At 47.9% G+C, this 24,556-nt stretch overlaps 1 protein-coding gene across 1 annotated transcript; it reads right to left on the bottom strand.

Moving 5' to 3' along the window:
* Positions 1 to 1,056: 1,056 nt before the first annotated feature.
* On the bottom strand, positions 1,057 to 23,276 carry FAXDC2 (fatty acid hydroxylase domain containing 2). Its single transcript, XM_081091531.1, has 9 exons — positions 23,200 to 23,276; positions 13,575 to 13,622; positions 11,527 to 11,618; positions 11,331 to 11,434; positions 7,490 to 7,611; positions 5,001 to 5,206; positions 4,477 to 4,582; positions 3,888 to 4,054; positions 1,057 to 2,933 (listed from the first exon to the last, which is right to left on the bottom strand). Exons 2-9 carry the CDS (start codon positions 13,620 to 13,622, stop codon positions 2,780 to 2,782), a joined length of 999 nt encoding a protein of 332 aa, XP_080947657.1. The 5' UTR covers positions 23,200 to 23,276; the 3' UTR covers positions 1,057 to 2,779.
* Between the last annotated feature and the right edge of the window lie 1,280 nt (positions 23,277 to 24,556).

The following is a 24,556-nucleotide window of genomic DNA, read 5'->3' on the forward strand; positions in this document are numbered from 1 at the left end:
AGGAAAACATGTCACCTGGCTTTGCGGAGAAGGTTCCACCTTATGCTCATAGTACATTATCTCTACCATGTGCTAGGATATCACTTAAAAGGACAATGTAAAATACTTGAATGAGCTTGTATTATAACATTAATATTATTGAGAGTATCTGCTTTCCAGGCTGAAGTGATTCATTATTCTAGTCTGCTTTAGTCCTTTGTAATTTGTGGTAATTATGCTTTTCTTTTTAATACAAAAAAAACGTATAAAAATAAAAACTTGAAAAGGCACAATACTGGCTGGTCTCCCATCTGGGATACAACTGATGGTTGTGAGGGGTGGAGCTGGTGAGGGGAGAACCCTGCCTGGGCTTCTGGGGAGCCTGCCTGGAACAGGGGTCCCTTAGCTTCTAAGGCAGCATGAGAGCTGCCAGTCTTGAATTCACCCTGTGTCTTAAGTAAGATGTGGGAGCTACACCAGTGCCATAGAACAGACCAGTCCAACAGCCAGGGTTTCCTGCACCTGCTGTGGCCTGGCCCTGAGGGAAGAGACGGCCAGGAAGGAGAGGGGTGCTGATTTTTCACAGGAGGGTTGGCACTGCCCCTCACTGAACAGACCTGCTGGGGTGTCAAGTTCACCACTGGCCTTATGGAGTCCAGGTGAGCCAGTGAGCCTGAGGATTGGTGCTAGGCAGGAGCCCCCACCCGCATCGGGACTGGCCTCGGGGACTGTTGGTGGCTTTTCCCCAACCCGTGAGGCCAGCCTCGGGCAGTAGTATTCTGAATGCCAGTCGGTCCTAGATGTATAGTCACAAAACTAAAAATAAGTTCTGGCTTTATTTACTCATTCATCTGGCAACTGTGTCCCATGCCTGGTTTTTCAGAGAATTCCACCAGCCAGCAGGTGGGCAGGGAGCAGGAGATAGTGGCCAGCGTGTGCAGACTGGTTCAGACAGGAAGACGGTTAATGCAGCCTCACTCCCACACCTGTTGGGAATGCTTGCGAAAGAGGCCCGTAGCTCCGAGAAGCCATGTGATGGTGAGTTGTGCAGTGGTGAGAAAAACTGCAGTGGCTAATGGAGTTCAAAGGAGACCAGTTTATTTCCATGCTTCCTCCTCTCACACATTTTCTGCTGCAAATCTGAGACCTCAGCCTTTGCTGAGCCTTATTCATTTACCAACCTCAGGGCCCTTTAGTTTTATGCAGAAGAGGACAGGGCTGGCCCCCTCTGCCAGGGCCCACCCACTAGCCTGCCAAAAGCGGTGAAAGGTGGACTGCCTCTTACTCCCCAGGTGCCCCGCCGGAACTTCCGAATCTCAAGGTCTTAAAGGGGAAAAAACATTTCCACTCTTCCTCTTTCTCCAGGTTCCTCATTTCCTACCCTTTTTAAGGATATTGGAGGTGGGCTATTGTCCGAACGTTTATAAGTCCCAGGTTGTGGGTGCAGGCTAGTGGCTGTGAGGACTTAGCTGAGGATATAGGTCACCCGCCAGGTGCACCAGCTCCTGAGGCGGGTGAGTGGGTGGGGCTTTGCCAGGCCAGGGAAGACTCTACCTGGGAAGTGCCCAGTCAGCCCACTAGGCAGGTCCTCTGGATTCCTAGCGCTGATGGTTCTGCCTGGGGACTTGCCCTCATCAGATGTTTAAATATTTTATAAAGCTACTGTGGGTGGTTATCTTGACATATGAGAACTGAAAGTTCAGGAATAGACCCAATTATGTGGAAGCATTTGGTAAGTGATGATGGCGGCCTCTCGAATCAGAGTGGTCAGGTTGTTCTTGGGAGCCACCGGGCCCCTGGCAAGACCTCGGCTGCTGAGGGCAGGCAGGGTGGGGATTGCTCCCACCCCAGCAGCTCTGTGTTTTTGTTTCAGACAAGCTTCCTGGTAAGATTGCATTTGAAAAGTCATCACTGCTAAAACAACTGAGTAATCATTTGGGGGGGGGGGGGGATGAGGATTTTGCCCTTTGTTCAGCCATGTTTTTCGTGCCTTCTCATTGGAGAAAGAGGGTTCTAGCCTCTGACCCTGCTTCAGAGAGTCTAGTTAGGCACTTCAGTCAAGTGTCCCCAAATTTTGACCCTTCCCTCTGGATTAAAGGGCCCCAGTTTAGCAGGTCCACAGGGTTTGGCCTTTGGTTTCCAGGTTTGGCTGAAGGTACTGGCGTTTGGTCTGCACCCGTGGTGTCAGCTGTAATCAGGGAGGAGCTTCCATGTTATTTTTGTTTTCAGAGAGGGCTGACGTTTGTTTGCAATGGGTCAGAGGTAAAGGGGGCCTTTGTCACTGACTCTGTTTGGGAGGGGCAAGGGGGACTTGACCCCTACCACTATTGCCAGGCTGTCTGGCTCTGGCCTGAGTAGGGTATGAGAGAAGTTTGGGGGACAGAAAAGGGGGAAAGTGCTGTCTTCTGCCCCCCCCCCCCCCCAGCCCCTAGCAGCAGAAGGGGCTCTCTGGAGCCACGCAGGCTCCAGTGTGGCTGCCACCTGTCATTAGCTACATCTTGCCTACGCAGTCGTCCGGGCCCCTCTTTCCTTTCACAGCAGAGGACCGTAGGGACTGGTCATTGTGGGGAGCTGTTTCTTCCTCTAACTTAAGCTAACTCCTGGTCCCCTGGAGGGACAAAAGGGGCAGTTAGGGGAGCCTTGGCCCTGCATTTCCTGGAAGCCAGCCTGCCCCCGCCCTCGCGGTGCTATCTTTAGTGCCGGGCTGAAGAAGTAAGTTCCCAGGTGCGGTCAGGAGGCCTCAGGCCACCTTAGCAGTCCGCTGCTGAGGGGACAGCCAGGATGGCACTCAGGCCCTCTCTCACTCCATCTTTGGGGGGTCGGGGATGCTCTCAGAGAGTGGGGTGAAGCCTAACAGGAGGATGTGTCTCTCGTAGGCCTTGGTCTGCTTGAACACGGTGTCTGTCCCGTGGAGATGGTCTAGCACCCCCAGCACTCCATAGCACTGGTTGAACCTGGAGGAGAGAAGAGGATCCTGTGTGCTGGCCTCATTTGTGCCAGCCTCTCCCACATTTCTAAGCCCTCCTACACCCCCCTCCACCCCTCCCCTCCACGCTGACCACCTGCATCAGAAAACCCAGGGGAGATGGGGCACACTTGCCTGGGGCCACCCCAGACTGGAAATCTGTGAGCTTCCTTTGAAAAGCTCTTATTGTGATAGCTATGCACACAAGTCACAACCTGTGGCTGAATCAGAACCCCCTGGAACACCCTTTAAAATGCAGATTTCCACCCTAGCTGGTTTGGCTCAGTGGATAGAATGTCGGCCTGCAAACTGAAAGGTCCGAGGTTCGATTACGGTCAAGGGCACATGCCTGGGTTGTGGGCTCGATCCCCAGTGGGGGACCTGCAGGAGGCAGCCGACCCATGATTCTCATCATGGATGTTTCTCTCTCTCCCTCTTCCTTCGTCTCTGAAATCAATAAAAATATATATTTAAAAAAACAAACACACAAGCACAAATGTAAAAAAAAAAAGGCACATTTCCAAGCCCTGCTCCTCCCTCCCCCTAGACACTTTGATTCGGCGTATTCAGAGTGGAAACCAAGAGCCTGTACTTGTGAAGCACATCTCAGGTGATTCTGTGCAGGGGGCTCCCAGGCCACCCTGGAGAAAGCCTGGAAGCTTTCAGTGCACAAGTCCCCCCATTTTTCCGACAGTGCCCTAGCTTATATTGTATACTCAGAGGGGCCAGGACCTAGATCTACAGGTTAAAATCCCAGTTGCAGGAAGATCAAGTATCAGAAAGAAGGAATGAGCAAGGTGGCCTGGGGTCCAGCATGGTCATCCTCCCCACCTCCAGACCTCTGCCTCCACCAGCGCCACGTGTAAACGGAGAGAGACACCGGTGTCTGCCAGCAGAAGTAGAGGTGGAGGTTACTGACCCACAGGGGGCAAGGGAGCCTTACTTGAGATGGTGATAGTCATGGAATTCAGGTGAAGGCAGGAAGGGTAGGTGGTAGCCACAGTGGGAGATGGTGGTGACGATGAGAGTCAAGGAAAACCACACCATGATGGAGGACAAGTGGGAGCCCATGACGACGGGCCCCACCATCGCCGGCAGCATGTTGGAGACCTGCAAGGGAAGGGCTGTTGGAAGCTGGGCCCCAGGGAGATGGAGGGGACCTAGTTGGGTGTCCCCTTTGCCCCAGGGTGGTACCAGGAAGACTTCCTTGACTCAGGTCTGGAGAATCTGAAAGTTCCAAGACCCTGGTTTGCTGGAATCACTCACCTTTGTATCTTGGGACAAGCTATTAATGGTTTGAGCTTCAACGTCTTCATTAGTAAAACGAGGATTAAAAGGGTTCTTGGGAAGATTAAATGAGATAACTTACGATGGGCATCTAGGATAGCCTGGCATGTGCTAAGTCAACAGTAAGTGCTGGTTATTTAATGAATGGGGAGCGGGAGGGGCCGGTGCGGTCGGTTCTCGGCAGGAGGCCGAGGGAAGGTGGCTGGCCTGTGCCCTTGGTTCTGGGGCGCGCGATCTCTACTCACCACATGCTCCACCGGGTGGGCGTAGAGCGAGATCACGCCAATGGGAGCTGTCCACTCGTGGTGTTTCTTATGGATTTTCTTGTAGAACATTGGGTGGTGAAGGAGCCTGGAAAATAGTTCATAGTTCATAATCTGCCACCCTCCCTTCCCCTTTTTCCCACAGACCACGAGAAACCGAGGTGTGGGCCCCAGGCGTTACGTCTGTGGAGCAAGGCTGAAAACACACAGACCTGCCTTTGAGTTCAACCCCACCCCTGACGCCGCACACACAAGAGTGGGAGCGGCTCACTCTGCCTCTGTCCACCTCAGCTGTGTGAGCTGTAAAATGGGGATGATGCCCGGAAAGGGTTCACTAAGGAAGTGAATGCGAAAAGCCCCAGGATTGGAGAGGCTTTCTTTTCTGGACATTCTCGGTTGTCTCGGTCTCAGCTGTGGACAGATGTCTCCCTGTTAACTGCTGGGTGGGAGGCTTTGCGGGCAGGTGGTGGAGAGTGAGGTGCCAGCTGTGCCCGGCGGCCGCTCACCTGTGTGAGTAGTAGAACATGATCTCCTCGATCAGCGTGAAGATGGCCAGCTCCAGGAGGAACCAGTGGAAGGTGGGCAGCTCTCGGCGGCAGGGGTCCCTCCACAGCTTGAGGGTGGGGTAGAGGAGGACCACGATGGGCACGGAGATCAGGAACTGGTTGAGCAGAACCGTGCGGACGGACTGGCGCAGTTTCACAGGGTCCACCTGCCCGGGGAGGAAGGAGGGAGAAGGGACAGCGTGAGATGTAGGTCTTTTCCTTCTAGAAAAGCTCCACTGTGACCTGCTCACAGGAAGCCCTCATGCAGAGGTGGATGCTCGGGGTGATGTCCGGCCGTAGCTGGCAGCTCCTGACGGCTGCCCTGCCCTGGGTGGAACCAGCTGGCAGGGCCTCTCCCGCAGCCTCGGTCTCTGCCTGAACCTGCCTTCTTCCTGGTGCTGCACCTGTCAGCACAGTGGGGCTGCCTGAGCATCCTCTCCAAGGTCACTGACGGCAGCCAGCATTTCCCCAGAATCAGTAGCCCCAACACTCCCTTCCTCAGAGCACTGGGGGTCCCAGGAATAGCCCCATAACCACTGGCCACTTCCTGGGCTCTGATGAGCTGGTTTAGGATTGGCCAGAAGGGATTCCTCCTGAGTCCCCTCTGCAAGCTGTAGGGGCTGCTGCCCGAAGGGGAGCCTGGGTTCATGGTGGTCCTCAGACTTTAGGCCTTCCCCTTCCTCCAGCTTTTCCAGGTACTACATCATCAAGAGATGATGATCTGTGGTTATTTTAGGAGATGCAGCCTGAGGACTTAGGGTGAAATGTTATGATGTCTGGAACTTTCAAATGCTTAAGCAAAAAATTATAGAGGCATAGATATATACACTTTTATATATTGAAGAAGCAAATGTAAAATGTTTAAAACTGGTGATGTGTAAATGAGTGATTATTGTACTACTTTTGTATATATGTCTACATTTGTTCATAATTACACAGTGTTGGGGAGGGGGGGAGAGTGGACAGAGAGGAAGTAGAAACTGCAGACAAAGCCTTTGCTGCAAAGGAGAGCAAGAATGAGTGGTAGTGAGTGTAGAGATGGGGTCGAGGGTTTTTGTTTGGTTTGTGGGTGGGTTTTTTTTTTTTTAAATCCACCTGAGAATATATTTATTGATTTTAGAGAGGAAGAGAGAGAGAGAAACATCAATTGGTTGCCTCCCATATGCACCCCGACTGGGGATCGAACCAGCAACCTGGGGATGTGCCCTGATTAGGAATCGAACCCACGACCTTTTGGTGTACAGGAGGATGCCCCAACCCACTGACCCACCCTGCCAGGGCTGGTTTCGTGTTAAGATGGAAAAAATTACAGCATGTCAATAATAATCATGAGAGGGATAATCTAGGAAAGTAAGGGAACAGAAGATACATTGAGCCCTGGCGGGTAGCTCAGTTGGGAAGAGCATCATCCTGATACTCCAAAGCTGTGGCTCAGTCTCTGGTCAGGGCACATACAAGAAGCAGCCAATGAATGTATAAATAAGCGGAACAACGAACCGATGTTCCTCTCTCTCCCCCTATAAATCAATCAATAAAATAAATTTTTTTGAAAGAGAAGGGAGAAGGGAACAATTTCCTGGGGTGAGCAAGCGGTACTGTCTGTGGCTCACAGCTCCCGGGAGGACAGCTGTGACAGGAGCAAGGAGAGCTCCCGCGGTAGCAGGGGGAAGGCAGAGTGTGTGCCAGAGTCTGCGGAAGCTTCCCTCTGCTTAGTGAGGAGGGGGCAAGGCTGTCCTGCTCCAGGAGCTTAGAGGAGGAAAGAGGAGAGTGGGAGAGTAAGCAGATCAGGCCGGATCTCATGAATGGCTGCAGCATTCAGGCGGCACTGGAGGATCTGCTTCTGGTATCTTAAGTGAGGGATCAGGCCTTTCTGGAATCGGCCAAAGACTACATGGCCTCCGGGGCTTCCTTCTTACTGGTGTGTCTACCTGAGGAGGCGCACAGTGCAGGAGCGCGGGGCCTGGAGTCAGGGAAGAGGAGCCTGGCTCTGTTTCCTGGGAACAGTCTGACCTTGACCGAGTTGCCGCTCCTTTCTGAACCTCAGCTTCTGCTAAATGCGACACCTTCCCGTGGGCTGTGCGATCACTGTAGCCTGAGGTGTTGCGGGTTAGGTGATATTCCTGAGTGCTGATGCGGTCTGTGGTTAGCAGCATGAGCCGTGGTGTCAGAAAGCTTGAGTGTGGATCGTGGTTCTGCTCATGTCATGTCTCAAAGCCTCCGCTTTCTCATCTGAACCATGAAGGTTGTGAGAGTGCGTGGCCTGTCAACATGCGGGTGAGGAGACCCCCAGCACCTGACAGAGGAGGGGCTCTCAGTGGCCAAGCCCTGGCTTTGACATAGAGGCTCGCCCTGGCCACCGTCTCTCCGGGGCCAGCGGTGAGGATTTTGAGAGCGTGGCTTTAGCCCCCGCTTTCTGGGCTGTGACAGGGCGGAGCTGGGGCAACTCTTACCGGGTCGTTCTTGCCAGCCTGAATCCGGTAGCGGGAGATGAAGTTGGGTTTCCCGGTGGTGTCAACCACCAGTAGGAGCCCGTTGAAGGTCCAGAATGACAGGGCAGGCAGGTAGGTGGCACCTAAGGTTGAAAAGCAGAGGAGACAAGCAGGGTGACTTCAGGTTCTCAGGGCATGTGCATTAACTGACCACGCACGTGCCGGTGACCCAGGCGGCATGGTGGACAGTCACCTTTAGTGACAGACTAGCTGAGGGGAACTTGGACAGGCCACTTAAGAAGTGTCTTTAGCCCTAGCCGGTTTGGCTCGGTGGATAGAGCGTCGGCCTGCAGACCAAAGGGCCCCAGGTTGATTCCGGTGAAGGGCACATGCCTGGGTTGTGGGCTCAGTCCAAAGTGCAGGAGGCAGCCAGTCAATGATTCCCTCTCATCGCTGATGTTTCCATCTCTCTTCCTCTCCCTTCCTCTCTGAAATCAATTAAAAGAGAGAGAGAGAGAGAGAGAGAGAGAGAGAGAGAGAGAGAGGGGGAGAGAGAGAGAAGTGTCTTATTTTCTTAGTTTTACTACAGGGATAACAACCATCTAGACCAGTGATGGCGAACCTTTTGAGCTCGGCGTGTCAGCATTTTGAAAAACCTTAACTCTGGTGCCATGTCACATAGAGAAATTTTTTGATATTTGCAACCATTCTAAAACAAAGATTTATATTTTTGATATTTATTTTATATATTTAAATGCCATTTAACAAAGAAAAATCAACCAAAAAGATGAGTTCGCGTGTCACCTCTGACAGGCGTGTCATTAGGTTCGCCATCACTGGTCTAGGTTGTTAAAGACATTTATATACTCTAAAACAGGGGTCCTCAAACTACGGCCCGCGGGCCACATGCAAATACAAATATTGTATTTGTTCCGTTTTGTTTTTTTACTTCAAAACAAGATATGTGCAGTGTGCATAGGAATTTGTTCATAGTTTTTTTTTAAACTATAGTCCAGCCCTCCAACGGTCTGAGGGACAGTGAACTGGCCCCGTTTAAAAAGTTTGAGGACCCCTGCTCTAAAATATAAATCAATTTAGGTTGACATTTGAAAGTGTGGGCCCAATGAACTCTTTGTTTCCAAGGAAGAAAGCAGCAACGGAAGGAGGGTATGGTCCGGTCCCCGGTGAGCACTGGACTGGGAGTCCATCGAGGACCTAATCCCTGTTACCCTACTGACTGAGCAGTGCGACCTCAGGCGTCCGCCCAGTCAGCGTTTCCTAACGTGGAAAACCCCTCTCTCAGGGGCACCATGGTTACTCAGACTTCATAGCCTGCTCTCCTGGAGACTCAGGGTCCAGACTAGTGTGTTCACGGCTCTGACAATTCCTGCAGCAAAGAAACCTGATTGATTTTGCCAAACCCAACCTTCCCCCAGGCTTTTTTTTTTTTTTTTTTTTAACCCTAGAGCTTTGTCTTCTCTCAGGGCACCTAAGAATAAGCCCTGGTCGGTAGCTCAGTTGCTTAGAGTATCGTCCTGATATGCCAAGGTTGTGGGTTTGATCCCCGGTCAGGGCACACACAGGAAGCAACAATAAATAAGTGGAACAACATATGGATATTTCTCTCTCTTTTCCTCCCCCAATCCTCTCTCAGATCAATAAATTTTAAAAAATTTTAAAAACACAGTGAAATATTATTTTTAAAAAAAGAATGCCTAAGACCAGGATGGCCATGCATCCCAGTTTGTCCAGGACAGTTTTAATTGACATCTGTCATTCCAGCATAATTAATAAGACCTCATTCACTCTCACATCCTCTTTGAACCCCCCATATGCTATATGGCCACCCCACCAATCACCATCCCACAGCACTGATGTCGTGTAGGATATATTAGAAAATGATGTCCAAGACTTAAACTTTAGATACAGCTTTTTGCTCCACATCCCACTTCTCCACAAAGTCATTCCAAGTATCGCCAATGTACTACTGTGAACGGACAAGCACTCTGCCCACCCCAATGTTACCTAACCTTGTACTACCAACTTTACTTTTCCATGTTTTGCCTTGTCCTTTAAATTCAGTATCTAGCGGGGAGGACGTTGTACTTAATTCTGTGTCTCTGTATCCCTCCTCCATCAACCACAGTGCCTTGTAGCAGATGACACCTGAGAAATACTTAGCGGCTCTGAGGGGCCATGTGATGGGCACAAACAACCTGGAGGGCAATCTGGCAGTAAAAGAAAGAGACACAGAGACACAGACAGAGGGAAAGAGAAAAGGACATCAAGGAACACCACAGCATTGTTACAATCACAGAACATTTAAACAGCCTAAATCCCCATTAGGAGGAAATGGACTACACTGGGCAGCTTAAAATATTAAGTAAGTCTTATTAATTGACATGGAAAGATGTCCACAATCTAATGAAAAACAAGTTTTAAAAAAGTTGATGTCTTGCCCAGCCACTGTGACTCAGTAGTTGAGTGTTGACCTATAAACCAGGAGGTCATGGTTCAATTCCCAATCAGAGTACATGCCAGGGTTGCGGGCTTGATCCCCAGTAGGGGCCGCGCAGGAGGCAGCCGATCAATGAATCTCTCTCACCATTGATGTTTCTATCTCTCCCTCTCCCTTCCTCTCTGAAATTAATAAAAAAAAATATTAAAACAAAAACATTTTTGATGTCTTATAAATTCAACTATATATCTAATGTATGAGATTAATACTACTAATTTAAGAGTGGTTATTTCTTGGATATGGGAGAATGGGTGATTTTTCACCTTTATGATTATGCAAATTGTCTGATTTTTTTTTAGCAATGAGCATGTATTTACTTTATCTTTAATGACCAAGTCTTTTATTTTGGAAAAAAAAAAAATGCTGAGTTGGTGGTTGCCTAGTGGGCCATCCATCAGGGTGGCTACCTGTTTGAAGTCCAAGGGTTCCTTGAGGAATACAGAATGAAAACTCACAAGAGATGATCTTGAACTTTCTTAGCTCTAACATTTACAATTGCAAATATTTTCTGTCTGATATTTGCTTTTCGCCGAGGCGATAGCTGCGTTCTCGTCATTTTGACAGAAATACGTGAAATGTTTTCCCACCATTTTCCCTACAGACATTTGCAGTCCATACTGTTCTTTTCAATGACTGCTTAAGATCCCTTTGAACCAGTCATAGTTAACATCCAGCCCATTTTCAGATGAAAACAAGGGACATTTTATTTGTACTTTCGCTTTGTGACAACTGAGACTTTTTTTCATCTCCCCTTTCTAGGCTGTGAGGGCGGTTTTTGATGGGGTAGAGCAACACTGTATCTTAAATATCTCTACATCTTCCATACAAGTTTGGCACAGAGGAACATGAATAAGTCTTGTTTGATTGGACGGGGACATTCACTCTTGTAGATAATGCTGTGGTAAATCGCTGACATGGCTTTTCCTTCCACAGTGTTCTCTCAGGCTCGTTTTGAGTCATTCACACTGTCAGTAAATATTTGAGTGAGGCTTGCTCTCCAGCCCCAAGCTAGATGGCACCAAGTACAAGGACACAGCCTCACATGACATGGAGGAGCTGTCTGACATCTAAAAGCAGGAGTATTGCTCTGAACATGCCTTCATTTTCACACAAACTCTCTTTTCTATTTTCGGGGAGACGGAGGTCTCCTGTTAGATATCTGTGGACATCCATTCCAGATTCCCCGAGAGTTGAGTTCTCTTGGGGGTTACCACTGACTTAAACTTAAGTCCTTATTCCTTGTAATAATGAGCTGAGAAGTCCCAAAGCAGAGAACAAGACCATCGGAAAAGGAACAATAGTCGTGAAGCCAAGCTCTCGGGGCGGGTGGTCCGGGAAGCTCACCTGTCACGAAGAGGACCCACTCCTTCCCTTCGAAGGTGAGCAGCAGCCTCTCCCACTGGGCTTGCCAGAAGTGGCCAGAAGCACCCCAAAATCTCTGAAGATGCCTTGGGGGAAAAAAATCAGGTTCCTGGGTGAAGACTGGTGGGCGCTCTCACCCCAGACCTCCACCACCTGCCCTCAGGTCCGACAGACTCACCACGTGAGGGAGTTCCAGACGGCGACCAGCAAGAGAAGGCCGGAGCCCAGGATGAACGCGGTCCTCCTCATGGAGCCCCAGATGTGTCCCTCCTGGGGAGGGCAAGACAGCGTCAGGGCCCGGCAAGCCTGCGCCCGCACAGCCCGCTGCTGAAGCTGGCAGGAGTGAGCAGGATCTCCACCACGCCAGCGCCTCCGACCTTTTCCCACTTTCTAGGAGAGGCTCATCCTTATCAAGAGCCCTGCGCTATATATGGGTGTGTTTATGAAAATTAGAGCTCAAGGTTGGGGCGCAGGCGGGGAGGGAACCAACCTGACGGCAGAGAGACTGGCAGGCGATTCTGTCACCCAGAGGAAGGCAGGCGAGCCTTCCAGCAGCTGTGGGCTTTTGTCACCAGTCCTCCCGTGGAACAGAGATGCCCATTATGTAGGCATGGGAGTCACCTGGGAGCCCTTTAAAAATTCTAGGCCCCTCCCAACCCAGTTACGCAAGAGCCTCCCGGGTGGAGGCTGGGCCTCCAGGATTTTAAACGTTCCCCAGCCAATACCCAGGCCAGGAGGGTCACCCCAGAAGGCCCTGCAGAACCCTTAGTGAGGACACCGGGACTTCACTGTGCCAGGGCCTAGTTTCCCATCCCGTCACCCGCTTGCCCTGGAAGAAAAGAGTAAGTGAACATACGTTCTGACTCTTAACCCCTCGTCCTTCCAGCAAGACTAGCCAAAGTTGCCAGCTGGACAGGACAATGGGCAGTTCTAGGGGCAAAGAGCACGCCACTGGCAGCCACTGGGTCCTCAAGAGCCCAACGCGGGGATCGGGGATCGTGGCAAGCCTGATGCGCACACAAGAGGGTCCCAGACTTGGAGAGGAGGAGCACTGGCGCCAGGTGAGTCAGTTTCTCCGGCACCGAGGACAGGATTACAGACATCCCCCACATGCCATGCTGCTAAGCCCAGAGGCCTCTGCTCAGATCTTCCGTGGGGAGAACTGAGGAGCCGGCCCCGAGCACCTGGGCTCATCGGCGCTGTGTGGGCTGGGCCACCCACCAAGGGTCAGGGGGTGCTGTGGGGGAGGGAGGGTCGAATAGGACACTTCGTTTTCATCCAGACTTTGGGATCTAAAGGAGCAGATTGTTCTGATTGATCCATTCAGAGCAAGCTGAGTCTGCACTGAATCATTTCTTCTCCGCTTACCCATCCCACCTTTGATCAAAAGACCAAAAAACGAACAAACAAAACAGGTCATTGTCCAGGGCCAGTGAAGAGAGTTCAAGGGCTAGTGCTCATCAGGGACTTGAGCTCTGGAAGTGAGCTTTCCTCTAGCTCCCTCGCCCTCTCCCTCCGCGAGGGCTGGGCCCACAGGACCAGAAGGACTTGTTCTTTAGCACAGGTGCTCATTGCAAGGTCACCCGAGCTCCCAGGTGCTCATTGCGAGGTCACCCTGAGCTCGTCAGAAGGGTTGCCTGGGCTTTTGCAATGATTCCTTCTCTAGGACCCAGAGGACCCTTCTCATGAACTTCTCCAGACTCGCTAGGAATTGTTCATTTGAGTTTAATCAAATCAAGCTAAGTCAAACTGAAAACCTCAATTTCACATTCAGGATTAGCTGTTTTTTCCCAGGGATTGTGGCGGTTTCTCTCTCCAGCAGCCCAAGTGGAGGGACAGTAAACAGAAGCATGTAGTGCTGAAGTTTGCTGGGTTGAGAGCTGGTTCCCAGTTCCCGTTTCCAGTCCCCAGTGGGCCTCTCTCGTCCCCAGAGCGGTTCTAGAGAGGGTGGTTGCACAGGCCTGAGACATGGGACATTCTAAGGGCCAAGAGACAACGGGAGGGCAGCCATGGGGCTGGCAGTTCCCTCGGGCAGGCAAAGGGGCTTTGCTTATAAGGAAGCTTGCAGTCAAGTGCTTGCTCTTGGCTCAGCTACTGAAATGAGCTCATGGCCAATGTGTCAGTTCCCCCTAAACCTCGGGAGATGTCAGATATGAGCAAGTGCGGGGATGGAGAGGGCCCCTGGCTGCTTCCTCACCAGCGTGGTGGGTGGGTGCTGGCGTTTACCTGCTTCGGCTTCTCGTCATGGCGCTGACGTCCAGCTTCCCCCTTCATCTGCAATAAGAAAGCACCGGTGGGTCTGGATGTCATTTCACGTGCGGCCAAGGAAGCAGGGAACGGGAAAGTCAGGGGAATGGCTAGCGGTGATTTTTAATGCTGGCCACTCATTAAAATCACCTGGGGAGCTTTAAAAAGTTGCTCTGGGCTTTGGCCGGGTAGCTCAGTTGGTTAGAACACCGTCCCAATAAGCCAAGGTTGTGGGTTGGATAACCGGTCAGGGCAACATACAAGAATTAAACAATGCATAAATAAGCAGAACAACAAATTGAGGTCTCTCTCTCTCCAACCTTCCTCTCTCTCTAGAATCAATAAGTTAAAAAAAAGTTTTATAAGGTTGCTCTGGGCACCAGTAATATGAATCAGGGGGTTGCCAATGGGACTTTGCCTGGAATAGGCTTTCTCAGATACGGGCTGTGACAAATCCTTCTTTTTGAGTAGCTTCACTCTCTGCCTCAGTGTGACTCTCTCCCGTCCAGAAGAAATCTCTGTCCTTATCTGCCAATGACCCTAAGAGCCAGGGCTGAAGCCAGGGCTCTGACTCACTTGGACAGCTTCCTCAACATCTGGGAAGTCAGGTTACCACACATGGGCGGGGTTTGTCACAAGGAATAACAGTGAAGCATTCTGTAAGCTGTTCAACTGGGATTCAAACAGTAGGTGAACTTATACACAGAAATCGTTAAGACAGTGAGCCTTGACATCTTATACTTTTCTCAGGGTCACATCTCAGTTGTAGCCAGCACTTACTAGTTCTTGTGACCTTGGTCAGTTATCCTATCTGAGCCTTGGTTTCCTTAGCTATAAAATGGGAATAACACCAGTGTCTTTCAGCCATGTGATCTCTGCTGCGAGAGATGTGAGAGAGAAGCATCCATATGCACCCTGACCGGGGATTGAACCCACCACCTTTAGGTGTACCGGAAGACTCTCCCAACGCCTGAGCCACCTGGTCAGGGCCTCACAACACTTGTCATTGTCCCTATTGAATAGTGTCATAACCTGGTTGAAGAGGCGCATGAGTGATCACCTGGTCCCACCATGTGACCAGGATGAAGGAACCTCGTCAGAGGAGGCTAGGGGACCGCTCAGAGTTTACAGATGGCAAAGCCAAGATCGGGGTCCTGCTTCCCATATCTCTAAGGACATTTCATTCTTCCGTGTTTGATGATGGTACCTGGTTTTATTATCCTAGATCAGCAGTTCTCAACCTGTGGGTCGGGACCCCTTTGGGGGTCAAACGACCCTTTCACAGGGGTCGCTAAATACATCAGATATTTACATTATGATTCATAACAGTAGCAAAATTACAGTTATGAAGTAGCAACGAAAATAATTTTATGGTTGGGGGTCACCACAACATGAGGAACTGTATTAATTAAAGGGTCGCGGCAATTAGGAAGGTTGAGAACCACTGTCCTAGATGCATGTTCACCAGCTAGGACCTCAGGAAACAGCTTCCCTTGATCTTCATTTCTTATGTTACTTAGGCGGCAGGAAGGAAGAGAGAATGGGGACTTATAAAGTTAGGACAGCAGAGGAGGTGCCAGGCAAGCTCTCACCGTCTCCACGGTGAACACAGGCTGGCAGGAGGGACACAGGCAGCTCAGAGAGAAGCCCGTCAGGGAGAAGTGCTGGGACAGTGATGCCCAGCCAGGGAGATAGCATCTGATTTAAGAAAAGGCACCTGAATGTTTGGCCAGTGTTGGCCCAACTCCCACCTGAGCCCCCCACCCCAACCGAGCCCCACCTGGGCCTGCTTTTGCTCCCTCCTCCAGCTCCCTCTGTGGCCTGGAAGATAGCAGGGGGACCTGTTGTGGCTTGTAGCTGTGGAGTTCTGCCTCCCTGTGAGTTCTCATGAAAACCAACGAAAGAGCCCTGGCCAGTGTGGCTCAGTTGGCTGGGCGGTGATTGTCCTGGGCACCGAGAAGTCGCCAGTTCAGTTCCTGGTCAGGGCATATGCCCTGGTTGTGGGCTTGATCCCCGGTATGGGGTGTGCAGGAGGCAGCTGACCAATGATTCTCTCTCATCATTGAGGTTTCTCTCTCTCTCTCCCTCTGGTTCCGAGGTCGACACTCAACCACTGATCTCTAATGGCTGGGTGAGAAGTCTCCTTTGAATAACGATTTTTCTCCACCTCCACTGTCCAGAGCACTTCTGGTTGGCCCGATCCAGAGTCTGGCCCACATCGTCACGGTGGACAAGGCACTGTTCAGACAAGCCAAACTTTGTGCAGTGACAGGATTCTGGGATGAGTGAGGCAGATCACTTTCAATCCTGCCTTCTGCCTGCTGCCTGGGGGCCCCGAAGCACAGACCATTAGGCATGAGGAAGGCAGTGCTAGGCACCTGTGGGGATAAGCCTGTCAGATGTCTTCATAATAAGTTCGTAAATATTAAAGGAAACACCAAGTTGGAAGAGACATGGAGAATGAACATGTGCAAACCATCTGCAGGTAGCACGTTCACACCACATGGTTTCGCCCTCAGGGCTTGCTGGGAGTGGGAGCGGCTCTGTTGATCCTGTTTGGGCAGGAAGCTGAGGAGATTGTCTGTCTGTCTGTCTCTCTTAAGCGTCCAGGACTCTCTTGGCTATGCCACGCCATGGGAACTTCACCTAGAGTCAGACTCACTTCTAGTCTTTTCCCAGCGTCTTATCACCAATATCTTCGATAAGAGTTTTCGAAACAACTAAGACATGACCTTTGATCTTGTAGAAGCTCCTCTAATCCTTCTGAGATTATTTATGGAGCATTCACTCTGCAAGGAGCCCTGGAGCCCCCCCTATCGAGATGCATCAACCCGTCATTCCAACGTCCATATGAAAGCACTGGCCTCAAGGTCTGGGCCGCAGCTGAGAAAATGCTGAGAAGGGCAGGAGACCTGCACACCTCAGGAATCTTTAAAAAGGGCCATATACAGGCTTTCTCTGTGCCCTGGGAGACATGGTTTCAAATCTCAACACTGAACCTTTCCCTCCCAGATTGGGTTTTAGACCATACTTTTTTTTTTTTTTTTTTAAAGCAAGATAGATGTAGAATCTGCCATATGAATACAAAAACTGCAATGGAAGATCGTCCTTATTCCATTATTTAGTTCCCCCAAAGAAACTAGTGCACGTAAGTTTTTCTCTTTGGAAGAAGTGGTATGCTTTCTTGTGGAATGAAAAAAGAAATAGGCAGTCCTCCACCAACACCCCCCCTTTTTTTTTTATGAGGGAGAGAGAGAAACATTGATTTGTTGTTCTGCTTATTTATGCATTCGTTGGTTGCCTCTTGTATGTGCCCTGGCATTGGATCAAACCCCCAACCTTGGCATATTGGGATGACACTAATCAACTGAGCCACCTGGCCAAAACCCACCATCACCTGTTTTGCTTTGGCTGCTAGAGAGCTCAGAGTTAAATTTAATGCTCAATTATACTTCTTCAGATTTTTTTTCCCTATTTATAGGCCTGATGCACAAAATGCGTGCAAAAGGAGGCCTTCCTTTCCCCGGCTGCCGACACCAGCTTCCCTGTGGCACCCAGGACCCAGGCTTCCCTCGTAGCCCTAGCTTCGTCCAGAAGGTTGTCAGGAAGGACGTCCGGTCTAATTAGCACATTATGCTTTTATTATTATAGATTATTATAGATTATATAAAAATATATGTGCAAGGTGTTCATTGTGAAATTGTTTTTAATGGCTAGAGATTGGAAACTTACTCCTCAGCTTCTGTCAAGAGAGGATTGGTTAAATAAACTAGAGTACATCCAGTAATGATACATTCTGCAGCCATGGAAGAAATAAGGCAGTTTTGTGTGGGCTCTTCAGAAATATTAAGTGAAAAAAGCAATGTGTGGAACATATGCAACCGTGCATGAGTGTATTTGTATGCTGTTTATGTCCGTATAAAATAATACACGTAATATTAGACTAGCACTGGAAGAACAATGGTGGCTTCTGGTGAGGCGAACTGGGCAGCTGAGGGACAGGGCAGAAACAAGCCTATCTTTTTACCATTTTGAATTCTGTGCCATGAGTATCTTTTACCTGCTCAGAAAATTACAGAAACATTTAAACATTTTTAAACGAATTTAGTGCCCATTCACAGGAAACATTTTACTGAAGAGTCGTACAGTAATTTGCGTTCCCTTTACTCTAAATCAAGATTACTTTCAATTCCTGAAGGGCGCTGAGAAGTCTTTGTCTCCCTTGAAATTGAATGCCAGCTTCTCTGTGCTCATTTTTCAGGGTGGAAGGATCCACGGCTTTCCTTAGATTGTGGAAGGTAACTATGAAGATTAAGAGCCAGTGCAATAGTTTTCTTCTTCCTTCTATTCCTTCCCCTCCCCCTCCTTTTCCCTCTTCCCCTCCTCCCGCCTTCTTTTTGTTAACAAATTTAAGTTGTCTGAAAGCAAAGCATTAGCAGCAAAGCAACTGGTTCTTTTCTCTACGGAGCACAACGCCTTCCCACCCCCCTCAAAGCAATATGAAAGGTAGTTATTGAGTGCCTGATGGTTTCCGATCAGTTTTTATTTATTTGCAGTTCTGAGATATATATATATATATATATATAGCTTTTATTGTAAGCTATCACAACTTCTTTTGAAATGGACTTTTGAAACGGGAGCTGAGGAGTAAGTATAAATAAACAGGACCACATATTAAAATTAAGAACAAAACCTAAGGGAGACGAGAATGGTGCAAGTAGACTAAGACCTTCACCCCGGGAGGAGGCGCCGCAGCTCTGGCTGATGTCACAAGGCAGGGTGTGGGTGTTCGTCAAGTCCATGTTATGAAAACTGCGTGTTGCTGAGATGGAGTGATTAGGGGCTAAGTTATCAACGTGACCTTGGAACCCTCTGCTCCGCCCAAACCTTCTGGCCAGAGGGAAAGTGACTGCTTATCTTCGGATGGTGGAAGGCCCACTTGGCTGTGGGAGTCACAGCGATTATCTCTTGACATCTGATACCATCAGAAGGCAGCCACAGAGTATTTCCTAACCTGACATTTGTTCTCTGGCGAAGCCAACAGCCCACATGCTATCTCCCAAGAACCTTAGCTGGGTCGGGAACTCTTCTGAGCTACTCAATCCTATCATTCTGCTGAATATTTTATGCCGAGGCAGCTTGTTTTCCGTACCTCCCTACCTGTCTGCAGACATGTTTTCAGTTTTAAGTGAACAGAGTCAGAAAGATTCTAGGGGAGACCTCACAGTGGAGAGAGAAGTTCCTTAATATTGTTGGCCAATGGTAGTGCTCAAGTTAGAAACTTTGGAAAACGAAATCAACAACAATTATTAAATATTTAATATGTTAAGGTACTATAATCACATTTTTATTGTTTCCTCTCTGACTTTTTCTCTACTTTTTAAATTCTTTCAGATTCCCTCATCTAAGAACTAGAAGTTGTCTCAAGCTCATTTATTCTTATGCCCCCATTTTCCATGTGAAGAAAAGGAGGCCTCGAGATATTCAGCATTCAACTTCGGATCACTGTTATTTAGATCCAGTGCTCATTATACCAATGGAGTCTGCAAAAAGTATACAAAGTGCTGATGTGAGTGAATGTGGGGTAGGCATCAGGATTTTAAAGGGACGCAAAGGAATGAGATCAGCCCCTCTTAGCCATGAACAGTGTATTAGATATTGTGTGTCTTTAATACCAAAGGGAAAATAGAACATGTTTCTCTAAAATATTAACCATCCTTTTAAGAATCATTTATTGTGAGCTAGATACAATGCTAGGCACAGGAGATACAAAGATAAAGAAGACGTGCTTTGTGCCCTATTTAATAAAGTAACACTATATAACTTTGATTTTCCAAGTGATAAAGTATATCGGAGGAGATTATGAAATAGGATTTATAATGAGAATTCTTTCAGGGAAGAGAAAGAAATGAAATGCACTAAAAATAAGTATTCTGATACTCTATAACCATGAATTGATTCCTTCTTAAAAGGAACTGGATATGTATTGTGAGATTATCCAAATTAGGTACTTTTTAGTGTGGTTCTTTCAAAAGCAGATGATTCTGACTGTGCAAGCTTTTTACTGCAGAATCCCCCAATCTAGATAAAGGACACAGTGAGGCTGCAACTGATGTCCATGACCTGAGGGATCTGAACACAGGGCAGGGATGGGGTGAGGGTGGGAGGAGTAGAGAGAGTGTAGTTTTGTCTGTCTGTACCCTGATTCTTCCAGACCCTAGGTTCCTGATATTCTGCATGGTTAATAACGGTTCCCATTTCATAGCTATTGAGATTTGTTATATCTATGTGAAACTGCAAGGTTTCTCGTGTACATCTTGTGAAATTATTACAATTATTTACCTTAGAGGAAACAGAGAGAGAGAAAAAAGACCTTGTGGATCACCTTTCTGTAGCTAAGGAGATAGGCCCACACAGCACAACTGACTTGTTCGGAACTTCAGTTTCTGGCAAAATGCAGGCCTCCGCACGCTTTGCGTAGTGCTACATGTGATTTTGGAATAGCACAAATTTGTGTTTCGTAAGAGGGAAATGACACGGGGAGGGCTGCTGACATGGGGACTGGGACTCCTGGCATTATTTCAGGCTGTTTGCATTTTTTAAAAAATTTATTTTATTGATTTTTCACAGAGAGGACGGGAGAGGGATAGAGAGTTAGAAACATCGATGAGAGAGAAACATCAATCAGCTGCCTCCTGCACACCACCTACTGGGGATGTGCCCGCAACCAAGGTACATGCCCTTGACCGGAATCGAACCTGGGACCCTTCAGTCCGCAGGCCGACGCTCTATCCACTGAGCCAAACCAGTCAGGGCGGCTATTTGCATTCTTAGAACAAGCCCAGCAATGGGCTTCCAGGACTGAGACTGACCTGAAATGCGATTACATCGCTTAAAGCCTCTGGTGAAGAGGGTTTTCAGGAGCTGCTGTAACCATGGTCTGGGCCTAAGCGAGGCTTTTAAGGAAAAAGATATTCATTCAAGATGATGAAATGCATGAAGGGAAAGGCCAAACTCAGACAAAACAACTCCCTCTGGACAGCTTTAGCCATTACTGCCACCGACTGCGTGCCCGGGAGGCTGAACGCCTGCCCGTCATGTTTACTATATCTACAGCGCCAAGCACAGGCGCGGCCTGTAGCACGTACCCGGGAAGTAGGTGTTGAATAAATAAAAGAAGGAGAAATGAATGAAAAGCATTCCTTCTTTGCACTCAGAAGGTGTCCAACATTTGCTATTGGACATCTCAGGACCTTTCCCTGTACTAATGATTTTCGTTCCTAAGGTCAGAAGTTGCTGCTCAGAGCATTTCTGTTTTACCAAATGTCCCAGCAGCCACATGCAGAAGAATGAATCCAGACGACTGCCTTTCAACCATCCTCAAAAATTAACTCAAAATGGGTTAAAGCCTTGAATGTCACACCTGAAACCATAAAACACATGGAAGAATACAGATGCTAAGTTTCTGGACATCACTTAGTGATGATTTTGTGGATTTAATTCCAATGGCAAGGGAAACAAAAGCAAAAATAAACAAATGGGACTACATCAAACTAAAAAGCGTTTGTACAGCAAAGGAAACCATCAACAAATTGAAAAGGCAGCCTACGAATGGGAAAAGATATTTGCAAATCATATACCTGATAAGCAGTTAATATCAAAATATATAAGAATTCAAACATCTCAACAACAACCACCAAAAAACCCAATTAAAAAAATGGGCAAGGAGCTCTATCAGTGGATAGAGAGTCAGCTTGCAGATTGAAGGGTCCTGGGTTCGATTCCAGTCAAGGGCACATGCCTGGGTTGCGGGCTTGATCCCCAGTAGGGGGCATGCAGGAAGCAGCCAATCAATGATTCTCTCTCATCATTGATGTTTCTAACTCTTTCTCCTGTCCTCTCTGAAATCAATAAAAAAGTATTTTAAAAAAGGGCAAGGGATCTGAATAGGCACTTTTGCAAAGAAGACATACAGATAGCCAACAGGCACATGAAAAGATGTTCAACATCATTAATTATTAGGGAAATGTAAATCAAAACCACAATGAGAATCACTGCACACCTGTTGGAATGGCTATCATCAAAGAGACAAGAAATAACAAATGTTGTTGACGATGCAGAGAACAGAGAACGCTTGTGCACTGCTCGTGGGATTGTAAATGAGTGCAGCCACTATGGAAAACAGTATGAAGATGCCTCAAATTACCATATGACCCAGCTATTTCTCTTCTGTGTATTTACCTGGAGAATATGAAATACTAATTTGAAACGATATTTGCACACCTACGCTCATTGCAGCATTATTTACAATAGTCAAGATATGGAAATAGCCCTGGCTGGTTAGCTCAGTTGTTTAGAGTGTTGTCTCCATACACCAAGGTTGTGAGTTCCATCCCCGGTCAGGCACATACAAGAATCAACCAATGAATGCATAAGTGGAACAACACATCAATGTTTCTCTATTCCCTCTCTCTCTCAAATCAATAAATTAAAAATTTTTGTAAAAGATATGGAAATAACTTAAGTGCCCATCAACAACCAAAGATAAGCAAATGTGGTCTATATACTATTACTCAGCCATAAAAAAGTGAAATCCTGCCATTTATGACAACATGGATGGACCTTAAAAGTATTACACTTAAGTAAAAGAAGTCAGATAGGAAAAGACAAACACCATATGATTTCACTCATATGTGGGCTATATAACCAAAACCAAATGAGCAAACAACAAAACAAACGAAAAGCAAACTTACAGAGGCAGACAACAGATGGTGGTTACCCGAGGGGAAGGGGGTGGAGGAAGGGCAAAACGGAAAGGGGGTCCACTGCATGGTGCTGGGTGGAAGCTTGACTTTTGAGGTGAGCATGATGTAGTATATACAGATGTTGAAGTATAATGTTACACACCTGAAACAATGTTATAAACCAATCTTGCCTCAAACATTTTAAAAATTATTTAATTATAAAGAAGGAAGGAGGGAAGAAAGCATTCTGGGACATTGTTCAGACACAGATCTTGAGTGGAGAGGATAGGAGGTACCAGATGTAAGAATGTATTTTGCCTTTTTTTTTTTAAATTCTCACTTGAGGATATGTTTTTACTGGTTTTTAGAGAAAAACAGAGAGAGAGAAACATTGATATGAGAGATTACTGATCTCAATTGGTTGCCTCCCCTAGATACCCGGACCGGGATGGAACCTGAAACCTAGGTTTATGCCCTAACGAGGAATCAAATTTGCAACCTTTTTGGTGTATGGGACGACGCTCCAACCAACTGAGCCACACTGGTCAGGGCTTGCCTTTTCCTTCCTTTTTTAAAAATATAAATAAATTTTTTTATTGATTTCAGAGAGGAAGGAAAAGGGAGAGAAAGAAACATCAATGATGAGTCACTGATTGGCTGCCTCCTGCACGCCCCCTACTGGGGGTCCTGCAACCCAGGCAAGTGTCCTTGACTGGAATCAAACCTGGGACCCTTCAATCTGCAGGCGGGCGCTCTATCCACTGCGCATACCGGCTAGGGCGAGCTTGCCTTTTCTTTAAATGAACTTGGACTGGTCTTGACTTTGGCAAGAGCTTCCCTCCCCAGCAATTCCCACTCACCTCTGCAGTGGGCTGCTTCCCAGCTCCTCCAATGTCCCGGCCACAGCTCCGGGCTGCTTTCTCTTCCCCTTCAGCCCCTGCCCAGGCGGCTGCAGTCGCCTTACCCTGTTTTGTTACTGGAGTGGGTCAGGAGGCTGGCCTTGGAGATCACGTTACCCAGCAGCCCACTGGCTTGAGCCAGGCACGTGACAAGAGGAAAAAGCCTGCGTCTGTGTGGACAGGAGACAAAAAGTGCCCTTCTTGCCAAAGAACACCTCCTTAAAGCCCAGAGGAGATGGGTGGTCAGGCAGGAGCTTGAAAGAGGGCACTTGGCCAAACTTTGGGCTTTTGTTTTCTTTTTAAAAACTTTCTACATCTTCCTCATCTTAAGAAAATGTTGCTGTCCCATGGGAGGCAGTTTCAGTAAGAGATGTGGAAAGCAGAAGGCAGGCAGTCCAAGCAGATAAAAGGTTACATGGAGCAGAGAAGCTCACTCTCTCTCTCTCTTTTAATTTGTTGTTGCTGGGGAGGGCAGGCAAGGGAGAAGAGGTGCATGTGCTTATACTAGCGAGTCTGGAAGGGGTGCCTGGAGAGGTGAAGTTTACATGTTGATTGAAACAGGTGAAATTAGGATACAGGATCCATGACATGAACGGGTGAGCACCTTTGAAAAGGAACCGAGCTTTTATTTTTTTAAATTTCTAAAAATTTTTTTTGAATAGGCAATATGTGCATCTGATACGAAATACAAAAGGGGCAAAAGAGTGGACAGGAAAAAGTCTTTTTTCACTCCCTCTCCCCAACCCAGTGTTTTTTCTATCTGTCCGTGGCTTGTTTATGTAAATACAAACATGTCTGCCTCTCTTCTTTAGAAACCTTATACACAGGTGTTAGTTCTCCTTGCTTTTTCGATTTAACACTCAAACGTGGAAATTGTTTCATATAGTACCTTGAAGTGATAGCACATTCTTTTTAATGGCTGCATGCTGGCCCATTGTATAGGTGTGTCATGCTCTATTTGGCTAATAAAGGACCATGAATGCTTGGTCACTAATTACATTTTGTACAACTTGTTCATGTTTATCCTCATCTTTACTTTCAGAGGTACCCATATTGTTTTTCAATATTCCAGGTATTTATGTAATGTATATATTCCCTGGTTCAACAAGTCTATCTTGTGTACTGATCAAATTTTGCTACCTGATTTCCAAGGCCCACCTTAATCTAGTTGCTCTCATGTAACATTATTCCACACTTCTTTCTGCTTTATAATGCTCCAAGCATCACCGTCAAGCACAAACATTTACTGTTCACTAGCCATGTGCAGACATTTTTTTTTTTAACTTGGAAAGAGGAAGAAAGTGGGGTGGGGGGGAGA

The sequence above is a fragment of the Myotis nattereri genome, assembly GCF_964212035.1.
Source record: "Myotis nattereri genome assembly, chromosome: 5".
Taxonomy (NCBI): domain Eukaryota; kingdom Metazoa; phylum Chordata; class Mammalia; order Chiroptera; family Vespertilionidae; genus Myotis; species Myotis nattereri.